We start from the raw sequence: 16,277 nt of genomic DNA, 5'->3' as shown, positions 1-16,277 counted from the left end.
GGACCCCCACCCTAGGAGCTCAGGGAGGCGATGGCAGGCACCCCCCTTTTTGACAACCTAAGAGCAAACCCCCACAACCCTACCCATCTCTACGCAAGGGTGGGGGGAAGGCATTTACCACCTTCCTGTCCCAGTGGCGGCCGCTTTCATTGGGCGGGAGGGCGCCGCCCCCCCACCCAAGGCCCCCACCTGTGGAGTGTTTGAGCAGTGTTCCACAACTTCTGCAGAACAGATTCAGAAGTTCAGAATCTGTTCTGCATGATTTGTGAGCAGCGTGGCATGACGGCAATCAAATGTGTACTGGTACTGTAAATAATGAATTATCTGCCGCTCTCTGCATGCAATTATGGTTTTTCTTCATGGCTGGGCCAGCTGCCACAGGGGCGCGTCCCATTTTACGCAGCTTTTTCTACTTTAAAATGTGTGAAGCTCGAAGCTCCACGTACTTTACGTAAGGCATCACAATCTAGCAGGCTGGCGGGGCGCTAGAGTGGTGGCCCCGCCAGTTTTAATATGTGCGCAAACAGCGCACCAGCAGTGTCGGATCTGATTGTTACAGTTAAGCATAGCAACAGAATTGTTTGCTGAATGTCATTGGCTGTTTCCCAGCCAATGACATTTGAGTGTGGGTGGGGAGATGGGCGTTCACGTGTCGTAATGGTGCGCGCCACCTTCTTATTTCGTGCTCCTGAGCGAGTCCATGGGACTGCAGCAGAAGAGCTGCCCAGAATGACCAGCAGATGCCAGAGCCCACATGTGCAGCCTACCTTGCAAACTCCGCTGGTAAGTAAAGTAACTTGAATAAGATTTAATTAACTTGAAGCCTTGCCTTCATTCCCCCGGACAGTGCTCCAGGACCGTCCCGAAGCCCTGCCCTGGGGACTGCAGGGCCTAGTCGACGCTGTTTAGGCCAGGCCGGGTAGGCCTGCATCAAGTCTCGGTTCTCACCCAGTCTGGAATCTAGCACTTCGGCTGCTTAAAGTAGCTGATATATGTTTTGCTTCACAACGTGTAAAGCGGAATATCAGCAGCCACTTTAAGCAGCCAGCGGCCACCCACAGGAACCGTTTTCATTTCAACCCTGTATGCGAGGATCCGAGCCTGTACATGTGTGGCAAGGCTGACGGTCTCATCTATTATCAGATGGGTGCATCTCACGGACCGCCGTGAGAAAGTCTAAAGGCCACTAAGCAAACAACCTGACTGGAAATACTCAGCACACAGGGCGCAGGGCGCAGGAAACAAAGGCCCAATCACTGAATCACACAGGAGCAGTGAGCGAGCCCTGCCTGCAACACGTTTCAAACAGACCCACTATTAACAGCTGGTGCCAGTGTGTGTCCCTCACTGATAAAAACCCAACCGTGACAATAGGATGCATATATTTCGCACCCACTGACTCTATACCAGTCAAAGGTCTTAATTAATCACTGTTAAACACATTTATTCTTGTTACTTTTGGACTTCACCCCTCCTTGGTCAGATATCTGTTGCTACAGGCTGGTGCATTTTCATTCTTTCTCAAGTCACAAAACTTCTTGTGTTGTGTATTATTGTCCTATAAGTAAGGGCAGGGCACTTCTTCCATACATCACCTCAAAGGTCACACATTCTAAAGTCACATGAAACCCGTCAAATTATTTTATTTGTTATGCCATTGTGTAACAAATATGTAGTAGAGTTAAACGTAGGCTGAATGACCATATGACCTATTTCTTCATACGTTAAGTTTCTCCAATTCAGGATATTGCCAGGGGAGAAGGATTGTGGCTCAAATTTGATTTTTAAAATGTTTTCCCGCGACAGAACATAGTCCCAGATAGAGAAATGTATGAACATTTTGCCAGTAACGCTTCTCTTTCCTAGCATAACCATGGCTTGCCCGGAATGACATATCCTTTGCTTAGGCCTTTTCTTGGCAAGGGCTGCATAACCACCCTAAGCCTCGCTCTCCCAATTGCAGACTCCCAGCTTAAATAAAGATGCTCCCACTTGTTGATGACCTCCTGGGTGTGGAATAAAATAATGCACTCTCCTCTCCCACCTAAGGGCGTAAGACTTGGAGCTCTCTTTAAAAACTGAGATTTCATAGAAGTGGCACAGCCCAGTTCCATGATGGAAAAGAAAGAAGGAAGTAGGTCCATGAGCTGTCGGTGTAACGCTGCACTTTGGGGGCAACGGTCAGGTTTCAGATGGCAAGATGGGCGTCCGAGAGGAATTGCGTGACTCTTGGACATTTTAGGAAAAGGTGGCTGTCCACCGCTTATAGGACCCGAGCCACTGCCTGTGGTTTTTGCATGCTCTCTCGAGCTAGCCATCACTAGACAAGTCTTGGCATTGTGCTTTGCCTAGCCACTGTAACCAATGACAGCTCACTACCAGAGCAGCGTACAGCATGATTTCTGCCAACTTGATTGAAAACCGTACATGTTCTCATTATGTTCATGGCCAGCCCGCTCATCATTTTGTAATGGTGGTTTTTTAATTGCTTGCTATATCTGTGGTGCCTGAGCACGGAGTCCTAACACATCACTGTCAGCCAAATGCTGCATTTGGCTGATGTGTTAGGGTTCTGTGCTCAGCCACCATGAAATGCCATAATTGAGCCAAAGCTAGATTGCTGAGTATTGCCAGAAAACGCTTTGACCATATCTTACTGTAAAACACAGCCCTACTGGTATGTGCACCCGAGATGAGTCTCCTCAGAGCTGCAGCTGTCATCTTCTATTCCCACTACAGAGAACTATCTTGTAATATCTCTTCTTGTTCACCTATTCACATGTTATTTTCTTTTACGTTTGTCACTGCCTCTTAGGTCATTTTTATTTGTAGAATTCATTAAATATTGGTTTTCACTAAAGAAACATGATTGCATGAAAATGCCAGGGGTAGTAGTCTCTGATGTTATGGCTAATTGATTTATCTGAAGCTGTACAAATATACGTGTGTTTGTCTCCATTAGATGAACTCACTTAATTGGCCTCTCCTCTCCAGGTCCTCCCTCTATGCTTTCTCTCTGTGTTCTCCCCGTTTTTTGTAAAGTGCTCAGTTTCTTGGTGTGTGAGTTTGCAATCGATAAATCCCAAAAATAGGTACTTTTCTCTTCTGCTTTACAACATTAACCTGCATGCAAAGTAACTGCTGATTGTATGCACCTTTAAAGCAAGCAATCTCTATTTTATGGATGAGATACCATTTTAATTTGGGATCTTAAAGGATATATACCCTAAAGTGAGTGTGTGCTTCCTTTTTTGTAACAATACCATTCATGGGGAAATTGATAACTCAATTGCTGCAACACTTGTAAAAATCTAAGCTGGGTCTTGAAAATAGTTCTACAGACCGAATAGAAATACATTACGTTTATTGCACTTTCAAAGTAACAGACTGACAGCCATTAGAGGTCGGAAAATGTTGCATTAATTAAGTGGTAAACAAGCAATATTTTAGCTTAGTTTCTCCGGTTTCAGTTAATGCCTAAAATCCCACCTTAGTAAGAGGATGAACGTGTATAAATGCCAGTAACAGCATTACTGGATATCTATATAATGTATTTCTTTATGCATACAACATAGTACAAGCTATTCTTAATACAAGCTGCTGTAAAATACACCATCACACTTGTACATGTAAGAATATTGTACCACCATTAGTATGTAAAACCCAATACTTTTTATGTCGTATTTCTGTGGGTTTGGAGGACAGCAAATTGCGCATTTTGGAAGCCATTTTGTCGCGAGGACACTCCCCCCACAATCCCCTTGATGTGGGTTGGGCTTGCTCGCTGCGCTCGCTCGCTCCCTAATTTACACAGAGACATTTACGCCCCACCACCTTTAAAAGTCACCAGCCGCCACTGTCCTGTCCACAGACCACTAAACACTCAGACATGCCACCACTACATGCAGAACCCAGCAAGTGACCCACCATGGAACGCCCCAGCCCATAGCACGGCAGAGACACCCAACACAATGTCCAAAGCAACGAGGTAAGAAATAGCCCACTAACCCAACCGCTAAAATGTCAACTCTCTGCATTCACCACTCGTACTCTAAACAAACACAATTACACCTACGCACAGCAATCCGCGTGCACTTCACTACATCAACAAAACAAACCAGACATAGTGCCGCACAACAGCACATGGGAGTGTATCGATCCTTAAATCACACCCATGCTTAGCGAACAGTGTTAACTAAATTGATGCTGTCAACAGGACATCACAACTCTCGCTCTACCTTTTCCAGCTATGCCCTACTAACCCATCCTACCCCCTTACCTTTCAGATCCAGAGTGCCAGGGGACCTTCTGGTGGTGATAGTACGTGGTATAAATGTCCTTTAACATTAACATATATCTGAATGTTACAATGTGGCTGGGAAAGAGGTTCCCGAAGGTCTAAGGGCTCACTCAACTAGAGGTATAGCCACTTCTTCAGCCCTCCAGAGATGCGTACCGCTGCAGGACATCTGCAATGCTGCCACCTGGTCTTCTGTGCATACATTTGCTAAGCACTACTGTTTAGATGCCCTTTCGGGATGCGAATCCAGATTCTGAAATGCTGTTTTACACCGTGTGAATCAAAATTAAACTCCTTCCCACCTCCTGAAAAATACTGCAATAGGAGAATATCTAAGATGAGGAATATGCGGGAGGACACAATCCATTAGAAGAACACATTACTTACCCCTGGTAATGTTGTTTCGACTGGATGTTTATCCCATGTATTCCTCATTGCCCCTCCCACCCATCCCCTCTGTCTAGAAGGGGTTTCTGTGATTTACACCTTCCTCTCTGTTAACGCTCAAGTATTTCTCATATTCGAGACTGGTGCGCTGGTGAGAGGAAAAACAAACTGAGGCAATGGGTGCGGTGCATGCCTTTTACACCAGTGTCATACTCTAGGAGAACGGAGGCCCTCGAAGGACACAAGGTCGATGACACACAGCACCCTCTGTTGAGAAAAGCTTCCGAGCTGCAAGCATGATATTGGAGTATATTAAAGATGAGGAATACGCAAGAGGAACATCCAGTTGAAAGAACATTACCAGTGTTAAGTAATTTATTCTTCCCTGCAATACATGATGCATGAAAACCTGAGGTGGTAGCATCGGAAAATGTTTTCAGTGGCAAAAGGTGTATTGCAGGTGATGGGACAGTGCAGCAGTGCTATATTTTCAGGGAAGTGCTGCACTGATCATCTCCAGGACACAGACACTCAAAATAAAAAAGTATGCCTGTGGTGATCCATTTAACTAAATTTACATCCTCTTGTGCCATTAAGAAGCACGTTTTTGTAAAATCTATTGGACCTCTTCAATCCATAGGATTGCAAATGGAACTTACAGCCGCAGACATGTTGGGCATTGCGAAAGTCATGCAAGAGAGGAACCTACAGATCAGGCATCAATTTGGGCGTTTGCCATGAACGTCTGTTGCCAAGAAATCAATGCAGCAGGGGAAAAAAGTGGCAAACTACTGAAATTGTTGCAGTCCATAAGTACTCCACTATGGTGGAGTTCTAAAAATTGTAAAAGTTCAGTGGACATACTGGTTGAAAAGTGGCAATCATTTATCCAGCATGCTGCTACCAAACAATTCACGGGTAGCAAACGCACACAATCATGTGTGCGAACATCCACCTCTGAGCGAGGAAGCGAAGCAAAGGAAAATGTTGCTGGAGCCAGGGTGGACTCGCCACACAGCCCTTGTATAAAGATAGTGTTTGACAAAAGCCTGACCAGAGACATGGAGTGCTTCACTAAATCTTGCCACACAGGAGTTGGAGGATTTCCACAACGTGTCCAAAAGGTAGTATTTCAGCACGGATGGTATGGAGGTCGGCACACACCTTGTGGTTCTTGCTCATAACAGGAATGTTGGTAATGTAAGAAAGGCATGGTATCAAAGCAAGACAGACAAGTGATCACAGTTGAAGGGTGTTTATTAAAAACTGTACAATGGGTGAGATAAACGCCTAATATAAACCTAACTCTAAGATGGGAGCAAGCTACAACCATCAAATAATAATAATACAGTCCAAATGGAGTCTAGTCAAATAAAAAGGGCCTATGCTAAGAAACCTATTGCCAATCCTTATCGCTACGTTACAAAATAGTGTGGGATAGTGTTCATAAGAAAACAAGAAATGTGCACAAAATGATAAGTCAGGATCTTATAGCCGAGGTCTCCCTTCCCCATGTTTCTTAGCACAGGACAAAGTGGAACTCTGGAACACAGCACACTCCTGGCTTCTCCAGTACAGGGTTACAGTTCCTCTCTAGGTATCAGGGCCTTCTATGCTTAAGTCTTTTCTCAGGCAAAGTCTATTGCTTCAGGGGGCCCGATACAGCAAAACAACAAAAGGTTCCTTTGATCGCTCTTTACAATGGGTGATGGTTCTTCACCCTAGGATCCCCCTCAGCCAGGGTCAGATCTTTTCTTTACAATAGCCTCCCCCATCAGGCTCAGACCATCAATTCACTGTGGACATCGCTCAATCAAGTTCATGCTTGTCATCACAATGTTCACGGGTATTGCACTATTCACCCCAATTCACAGCCATCCCTCAGTCGGGTTTCTGAGTATCCTATCGGGCAGGATGGGGAAAAGAGGTCACCCCAATTCACAGCCATCCCTCAGTCGGGTTCACGTTTGCCCTTTTCTCACAGTTCACCTTGCCATATAGACTAAAGATTCTCACCTTGTAATATTCAAAAGCCAGAATGTCTTTTTAAACAATTGTACATCTTTCTACTTAACGGTTTTCCCAAAACGCTTGCCAATTTACATCTCCGGGGTCAGTCGCTTATTTTATAACAGATGCTGGTTTCACAAAATCATACGGTGTTCCCCTCTTCCGGGCTCAAACGCCTCTTTCACATTTGCTTTCGTACAGACTTTCTCAGCATGTCAAAGACTTTCGACTGTACAAGGGGTTTGGCTACACTCTTGTATGATCACTTTGACACTTCACGGTTTCCCTTGTCTTAGTTAAATACTTTCTCCTTCTTTCACATAAGGGGTACCAGCTACAGTCTTTCGAATGAGCACCCACGGGGCACCGGACCACTTTGTTTGCGTTAACATAAGACTTCTGTCTATTATCTTCTTTCTTCATATACACTGTTGCCATTGCAACCGTGAGTCTAACAGTCCAGTTGACTATCAGGTTCTTCCGACTCACCCGCTGTGCTGAACTCGTTGGCAGTTACTTTGCCGCTGGATTCAAGGACGGTACCACAATGGCAACCACGTCTCCTGGCTCTGGCTATCAGTGTGGGGGGGTACCAGGTACCGCTGACATCCGTGACACCATTCGCCAGCTGCACTTCCCAGTCTTATGGTTCTTTCAACTGAGGTTTTGCAGGTCTGGGTGCAAAAGGGCAAGGGTAACTCCCTCCTTCATGTCCTTTCATGTCTCACCACCTTTCTCCTCCGTTTGAACTGCCGTCCAGGAATGGCCGCTTCCTCGTGCGGTTGGCCTTGCTCGGAGTGACCTTGTGTGCTCCGCCTTTTATCCCGATGGGGAAAGGAAAGGGTAGTCAGGTGTGTGTAGTCGTTAATTGCCTGACTCTGCCTGACCCTTGTGTTATGACATGTGTACAGCTCGGGTATTGGTCCTTTGTCATTCATGATGTGAGAAAGTGTTTGTGTCAGAAAAGATGGGTGGAAAGTTTCTGAGTATCCTATCGGGCAGGATGGGGAAAAGAGGTCATAAGGAAGGGGATACCGCGTCTCACCCTTCGGTGTCTCACTTCCACTCCCCAAGGACCCCTCATCCAAGTGATCCTCCCTCACTAGTCCGCCCCGAGGAACTGGACCCAATAGCGATGGCCGTGTCCTGACCACCTGGAAGACAGATCGCGGGGACTAGTCAGTTAAACACCTTCAGGTTTCTCACAGTAAGAAACAGGCTGCAGGCAAATTGTGTTACGTGTTGGCCTTCTAAAAAAAAAAAAAAAACAAAAAAAAAAAAACGTCCTCCTTCAAACAGATGGAATTTGATTTTGTGAGAGGTCACACCGACAGTCTTGGCAACGGAAAAACAGCCTAAGAACAGCTTTGGTTGCCCCTGCACTCTATGCTCAAGAGCATTGATCTTGTGGAATGTCCTCCCAAGTCCACCCTTGTAGCCGATCGAACCAGCAGATTTGAATAAAACTGTTGTGGACATTGCAATTTGTTTTGCACTGTAAAAAAAGGTACCATTTCAAAAAGGCATTGCCGTTGCAGAGAAATCTAGAAAACATAATTGGCCTTTTAAATTCCACCATGGAATGTGGTTTATTTTTCATCGTCTTTTGTGTTTATAGTGCTTTTTTTTAGTCAACGAATTCAGAAATGTTATGTAATAAAAGTGTGTATCACATAGTAAATCGGACTGTCGCTCAGAGGGGGACTCAAGGTATCCCCATACCTTAATTCAAATGCATTATACACTATATCGCCCCTGTTATGTGCCTGTCCACCTCAGTTTCAAAAATTGGCTTAAAGCCAGTAATTGTATGTCAAATTATAGATTATTTATTCAATTGCCCCCATGTCGACACGTGTTCGGGGTTCTTGAAGACCTGGCTTGTTATTGGTTCAGCTATGCTAGAATCAGAGTCTTCTCCACAATTTTTATATATCTGGGATGGCGATCCCTCCGACTCCTTAATAAGCCTGTGTTAATGAAGGGCATTATTCCGCTGGCGTTCAGTGTACACGTCCCGTGAAACTGAGGTGGCCAGACGCATAACAGGGGCGACACCGTGTATAATGTTTTTGAATTAAGGTATGGGGATACCTTAAGTCACCCCTCTGAGCAACAGTCCAAGTACATAACATATTAAGTGGTAAGCGCAGAGTGCCAAGAGGGTATACACGCATTTCGCCAAAGTATTTTTCATCATGGGACTTTTCATCGCCGACCCTTTCATAGGCAACATTTTTGTTTTTCACATTTTTTTAGGGGGGGGGTGTTTGTGCGGGTTAGGGTATGATTTAAGTAAGGGGTGGGCTTGGGGGGGGCGCAGCCCCCCCATAAATAAAAATAAATAAAAATAAAATGTTGCCGATGAAAGGGTCGGCGATGAAAAGTCCCATGATTAAATTTCGTTCGGCGAAATAATGTAGAACCGCCAAGACAACCCCAAGCAACAACCACAGTCAATCTAGATCGTCATATTTTTTCATAAAAGTGTTACATGACTGTGATTAATATAAAATCTGTAGAAATAGCACTTACACACCACTTATTCTCCATTCTTATACCAGTGGAACAAAGGCAGCTTAATCTTATAGTGGGAATGCATGATGCTTTAACTCCTGCCACTTCCCTCTCTTCCTCCATTCAGTTACCATTGTGGATGGTTGCTGCTAAAACTGTCCTAATCATGAGAAGCTATAAATCTTTCATATAAAATGGAGCAACTAAAATTGAAATTGCATAATATGTTCAATGCCTGCAATTTGAAGGATACACAGCACCTGCTACATGAATCTATACGAAAGATGAAAGTCACAACTTTATCATAGATAGGCAAGCATGAAAATGTGTTAGACAGCAAAATTATATGAGGTTTGTTGTAGATCACACAATATTGTCTTTAAGCGTGATAACCAAGTTTTAGAAAGCTAAATTAAAATGGAACTATGAAGTTACTGTAAAAAAATTTGTTATATTTTATGGTGCATGGAAATCATTAAAAATAATAGCGTGAATATTTTTTTGAAAATGTGATCAATTAAGTATCTCAATTGAATCTCGCATGTGAGTTTGTGGAGTCTAAAATAAGTACTGGGTCGAGGAAGAGGGATGTTGTGATAATGATCAACATGAAGATCACATGGAATAATAAACGCTTAAAAAGAGGAGGTTATTTTTTTTTTAAGAGTCTAATCGAATCAGATATTTGCTCTATTTGGAAAGCATACAGCTCAAACAATTATTGTCAATCCGTATATTTATATTCAACAAGACAGAACTTGTGAACAGATACTTGAAAAACATGAGCTTGGGGGATAATGAATGCACACTTCATGTTTCTCTTCAAATTGATTCTCTACAAGATGCAACCATGAAATTATACGATAGTGTGGCATTCCTCCTCCATTAAACGATGCAAGGTATCTATTTCAAATAAGGGTATATTTGTTTTAAATAGACTATATACCAAGCAGTAGAAATTAAATTTCAGTGTCATTGTCCGACAGATGACTGATCAACACCATGGAACATGGTAACGTTGTGCGAGAACACAATTTGTTTTTAATAATTTTGAAATAGTATTTAATTCAGCCAACAGAAAATGGGACTAGAAATGTTTTCATAAGGGGAGAATAGTAATGGTTTCTTTATCGACCAACAGGTATATTTGCCTAACCAGTTGTGATGGAGCTCATGTTCGAGTGAATGGAATATACAGCCCACATGTCAATGTGGCACTTCAGAATGGGTGCAATGTGACAATCATTTAGGACGTGAAAGGAGCACAGGCATGCCCATTGGCAGTGTCCATAATCAAAAGTAATGTGCCAAAGCCTGATGTAAGAAGATTTGAAACACATCTCAAATCGCACACTTCAGTCGGGTGTTAACAGTTATCTAATTAAGTCACTTGCCTGCCATGAAAATTACAAAAACCAACCTTAAGCTGAAGACACTAAATATTTGCTATATATGGATTTGGCAACATATGGATTTGACCATCAGTCTATCCAACATTGTGATTTCACATCAACTATTTTAAAGGCTTAATATTGGAATAAAGTAAAATAGTTACTTTTAGATTGAGACTTGGAATAACAATGGGAAAATCTGCTCCTCTTATGGATCGAATGATCGAACATGAAAAAAATTAACAAGTGGAAACATACTTTTTGGGAGCAGACTTGATGTAAACTGGAAAAAGAAACGTTTATTAAGAGATGCCATGTTTTTTGTATAGCGATTACTATACACTGTTTAAATGCCCCATCCATGTTTATCACAAAATACAATCCATACATATATAGTAATGCATCAACTCCTTTGATTCATTTTACAAACAATACAATATTGAGAAAGTATTTGTGAAAAGCCACTGAACCAAAAAATGTGGATATGCATGGACCGTCTTCTGCGTTTTGCATGCAAAACATGATTTTGTAACTGCAAAGACAGTACATTTAGCTCTGTTGTGCACTAACAAGACAAGGGGAGCTGCATAGCAGATGCAGCAGTTTATATCACATACATGGTGTGTGTGCTAGGATTTATTGCTGCAAGGGGACGTGACATTAGTGGATTACATTATCAGAAGACAGCAGATCCGGACCGGTGCAGTTCAGTTTATTTTTAGAAATGCAAGTGATGCACGGCAAAAATACATTAATATAATCGATAAATGGTGAGATGCAGAGGTCGTTAAGATTGGTCAAGTGTAACACTCTAGTAAACCCTTTCTTTAATTTACCCACTTCTCCAGAATTTTAGCAATATGTGAATGCCAGTGATAAGGTGAAAAATCGCCTGTGTCGTCAGGGCGCATTTTTTTTTTTTTTTTTTTTTTTTTTAAAAGGGGTGAGATTTTGGCCTTTTTGAGCGAACGCAGAATTAGGCCTCGTTAGGTTGGGTATTTTTTTTGTTGGGTTTGGTTTATTTGAATTTAAGTAAACCTTTTACAATTAAAAATGCACCTCCTTTGCAATTGATCATCAAATCATTATTAATCATACATTCCTTTAAAACAAGACCAACAAAACCACACAATTCTCTTTACAAACTTGTCCCCTCATTTTTAGGAAAAACAATGTTTTCAACAAACTTCGTACCAGCTATTCCTCAGCCAATGATTTGGATTGATCAGCAAAAACTCCCAAATAGCAATATCTTATCTCTGTTAAAGCTCTGCATGTCACCATCAGATGGAATAGTGACTCAATAGCCCCTTCCTCCTCACAATGTCTGCAAACCGCATCAACTTCCCCCAATTGTTTCCTCCTCATGTGAAATCTCTCGTCGGCAGAATATTGAGGCATGTTCTCAAACAAATCCTGATATTGGGCTGAGGGAAACTTTTGCAAATATCTGGGGAATTTGGTTTAATAACTTATTCCTGCGTCTTAGTCCCAAGGCTAGTTTATTGTTCTTCCTAAATTCTTGAGTAAGGAACCAGTCTTGTTCTTGCATTTTCCTTTTAGCTTTCAACGGGTTCCTGGTCAGCATTTCAAGCGGAATATCACTGTACCACAGTATAGCCACACATTTCTCTTTCCATTTCCTAACCCATTTATCCCCCAATTTTTGATAATCTTCTGTTAGAATTTCAAATGGGGGCATAGTGGCACCAGTCATACATTTCCTAAACAGTGATATTAGGCCTCATTACTGGTCCGACGGTAACCCTGACTTTGCTACAGGCGGATTGCCGCTGAACCCGTAAAAAATTACCAGTGCCTGACTTTCCGGTGCCACTGGGCTATTCCAAGTCTGGCAGCCAGGAAGCCAGGCGCCAGCAATTACTTTAAGGATTTGGACATGGAAGCACCGGCACAGTTATTAACGGTGCCAGTGCTTCAGTGATGGCTTTGCCTGCCATGACCACTGTGCCCAGCAAGTAAACAGACCTGTCAGGCACAGCAGCTCCGGCAGGCAAACCCAGATTTTGCCGGTCCGGAAACAAGGGTGCCAGTGAGCTTAAACTTAACGGCACATTTATTTCCAGACCAGCAAACTTGTTATGAAGCCCATTGTCTTCCATGTTGCCATTGACTGGAGCCCCAGCTCGAATCGAATAGCCGCCACTGGCAGGGAATTAGGCAGACTTAAAACCTTTCCCCAAAAGTGACCTTCTAAAAAGGTCCCAAACTTTCCGTGGCAGGGTCACCATACCTTCTGCCCCAAAGATCAAAATCTGGACAACCTTTTGTTTATAAAAGGCAATCAGAGGGCACATTGAAAAGGTTCCATATCTCCTGTGCAGTGCTATTCCCTGTGCCGCTAGCTGTTTGGACTTGGCCCAGAGTTTCCTGAGATGGGCTTGATCATTGACATTCTTGTTTAACACCACTCCCAGGTATGTCATTGTTTCAACAATCTCTAGGCGTTTCCCTCCTATGTTCCGTCGGTATGGGCCTCTGTTTTCTTTGAGCCGACGCCATCACTAAAACCTTCGATTTTTTGGCATTTACTCAGAGTCCATTTGCCTCCAGATACAACTGGAAGGCAGTCAGCCTGCAATGTAGCCCTACCTGCGTTTGGTCAATAAAGAAATTGTCCGCATATAGGACCCAGGGCACCTGAATGCCATTGATTTCCGGCTGGGAAGCTTGGACAGACTTCCGAGAGTCACCCAAATCAGCCACGTATTGGTTGAACAAGAATGGGGCCAGCAAGCAGCCTTGCTTTAGTCCCCTATATGTGAGAATGTTTGTCGATAGGGCAGCCTGTGGTGATAGTCTTATTTGAATCGTGGTATCCGTATAGAAGGCCCTAACCGCTTCCACTAGATCTTTCAGACATTACTTTCAAATTAGTTTGGGCCTGTGGCGATAGTATTAATTGAATCGAGGTATCCGTATATAAGGCCCTAACCGCTTCCACCAGATCTTTCAGACGGTTTATGGTCATAAGACTGAAAAAAAAAATCTTGAAAAAAAGGCCAAAAAAGAAAAGTCGAATTTTTTTTTAATGACGTTTTTTATTCGAAATGGGGGGGTTCCGTCCCCAACCCCCTTTTTTTAAATTTTTTTTTTGTACCATTTTTTTTTAATCCCGGACCCCAAAATAAATATGTAATTAAAAAAAGAGAAATTCGACTTTTTTTTTTTCGGTCTTTTTTTTCTTGACCTTGTTAGTCGAGATTTTTTTTTCGAGATTTGACTGACCACCCTTTCAGACATTACTTTCCAATTAGTTTAGTGTCCCAAAGTCAGTCCCTGCTCACCCCATCAAATGCTTGTTAAAGATCCATGAACGCCAGATAGATGTTTGACCTCATTTCAATGGCTTTAGGAGGTTGAGCAGGAACAGGTTCAGGGTTGTACCCACCCCTTCCACAAATCCTGTCTGGTGAAGGTCAGGACAGTCTACCGTCTGAGCCCAGATGTTCAAGTCCCGCAATAGGATTGTTGCGAAGAGCTTTCCCAAGGAGTCAAGGAGGGTGATCGGGTGATAATTCTTAGGGTCTTCCCGTTCTCCCTTCTTGAAAAACGGGACTACTACTGCCGCTCTCCAAGTATCTGGGGATCTGTTTTTTAGCCAGGACTTGGGCAAAGACTCTCACTGCGAAAACGGTCCAAAACTCTGCATTTTCTTTTGGCATACGATTGGCCAAGCCATCAGGGCCTGCTGCTCCAGATGTGCTCAACCCTCCAATCATCAACCTGATGACTTCCCGCTCTATGCTAATTGCCCAACTTCCCCTTGAATCATTAGGTTTATAGTGGGGTTCAGACTCCCTCCTCAAATAATTTAGCATAGAAATGAATCCACTTTTCCTCTGGGACCTGGCTGATTTTGAGGGCTGATCAAGACTCCAAACATTTTCCAACAAGCCCCATAGGTTTCTTGCATTCACCTTGCACACTGCTCTCAACATGTGCGCCACATCGAGCTACAGTCTATTTGCCCTAGATGCTAGGAGCCAACTTCCAAACTAATGCTTCCTTTTCTTAATATATCTAGGCAATTCGGGTGGATTTTCTTTCCTTAATTTCTGTTGTGAAGCTTGTGTTGCAAGTGTGTTTTGTAAGGGGGAAGATGTGTTGTGATGTGCTTGGTTAGTCTGATGTGGTTTGTCATGTGGTTTATGATGTCACCAGAGTGCCTGTGGAATGCTGAGGCATGAGCGGGAGAATGCTGTGATGAGAGTTCTATATTGTGTCAGTTGAGCCCTCCCTCCCTGGGTGATGGGTGCCGGTGTCTTTGTGTCTCTGTCTCCCTATCCTTATTGCTGATGTCTTAATCTTGGAACTGTAACTGTAACATAAGAACTGAAGTAAACTTAAGAAGTAACCATAAAGCTGCCATGGACTGAGCTTCATAACAATGGCGACGAGGATTTTCTTCATCAAGAACCCAAGGCAAAGGAAGATGAAGAGAAACTAAGTAAAGACATGAAGAAGTGAAGAAGTAAATGATTCAAGACGCCTGCTGCGGGGGGGGTGCAGGATGAATCAGGACCAGAAGAAAACAGAGGACACCGCCCCCAGAAACCGTAAGTCCCATCACCCAGGGGCCCAAGGGGTCGTCAGGAAGAAGCCCTGACATGATCCCCATAGTGCAAGGGGAGCCGGAGGGAGAAAGCTCCATTGTTGTTTGGGACCAGTGCTCATCGTGAGCTTGTGGAGAGTGGGGAAGCTGGGTCCCAGGAGGGTGCCAAGGAAAAGCCCAGACATACTTCCCCAGGCCGCATGATGGCAGAAAGCCCCATGTTTGGTGGCCCCATAAGATACTGTGGAATGAGCGAAGTGCAGATGTAAGTCCCCTTCAAGGTACTGCACAGTGAAAGGGGAAGTGCTGTAGACATTCTGTTATTTCTGGAATTCCTGTTAAAAAGGGAGCATGGGGCGCCGCCCGTGACTGTTGCTGAAGATTGGCAGGCGTACTCCAGTGTTTATTACCTTGTAAGGGTCATAGATTATGCGCGCTGTCAGTAGCAAGCAGCTGCCGCTGTGCTGAGTAAATGGATGGCCGTTAAAAGCAGGAGCTTCGTTTCGCTCCCACTGAGAGTGTGTGACTGATGACGTCACATTGGAGCACCAGGGTATGGCGAAGGTCAGAACGTCACCGTTAGCAGATCGAATTCTGAGCTGGTTGCCAGTGTGATCAGTTTCGTAATACGATGACGAAAGGACCTACATGGACGTAGGAAACGTGATGACAGAGAGAAAGTATTTTCATAACGAGGCGTGGAATGCGGAAGCTCAGAGTGTTCCCGGCATGATGATGCCATCGGGTTCACTGCTCAATCGATCCGATGGTCTCATGAAAAATATTAGGAAATGGCAGCGCAGCGCAGAGATGTTGCGGAGAAAGGCAGCATAATGGAGTTATAAGTGAGTGTAAAAGATATTTTGGTGCGATGGTAACGGCTGCAGCCACGTGTTGAAGTGACAGTTGCTACGTAAGGAGAGAAGCTGACTGGAAATGCGACACCATAGTATTGGAGCTTGTCAAGTGGAAAAAAAAAATGAAACGCTGGAAAAGAAGATGCAGGCGGCATCTGGGGAAACGTTTTCCTCGTCATTTGAGCACTTGTGTACTGATAAGAAGGGTGGAGGTCAACCGGGAACGGTTTTACTCACTT

The 16,277-nt window shown here is 43.7% G+C and overlaps 1 protein-coding gene across 2 annotated transcripts in view; it reads left to right on the top strand.

Moving 5' to 3' along the window:
- The first annotated feature begins 650 nt into the window (after positions 1–650).
- NTPCR (nucleoside-triphosphatase, cancer-related) overlaps positions 651–16,277 on the top strand; it is a 164,851-nt gene continuing 149,224 nt past the window's right edge. Inside the window, exon 1 of one of the 2 annotated variants that reach the window (XM_069644842.1) lies at positions 651–783. In XM_069644842.1, the coding sequence (XP_069500943.1) occupies positions 741–783 (43 nt within the window). In that variant the 5' untranslated portion in view covers positions 651–740. The remainder of the gene's footprint in view (positions 784–16,277) is intronic. The other variant, XM_069644843.1, reaches the window with a different exon arrangement.

The sequence above is a fragment of the Ambystoma mexicanum genome, chromosome 2p (genome assembly GCF_040938575.1).
Source record: "Ambystoma mexicanum isolate Mex_15411 chromosome 2p, UKY_AmexF1_1, whole genome shotgun sequence".
Classification (NCBI taxonomy): domain Eukaryota; kingdom Metazoa; phylum Chordata; class Amphibia; order Caudata; family Ambystomatidae; genus Ambystoma; species Ambystoma mexicanum.
This window is presented reverse-complemented; position numbering and strand designations above follow the sequence as displayed.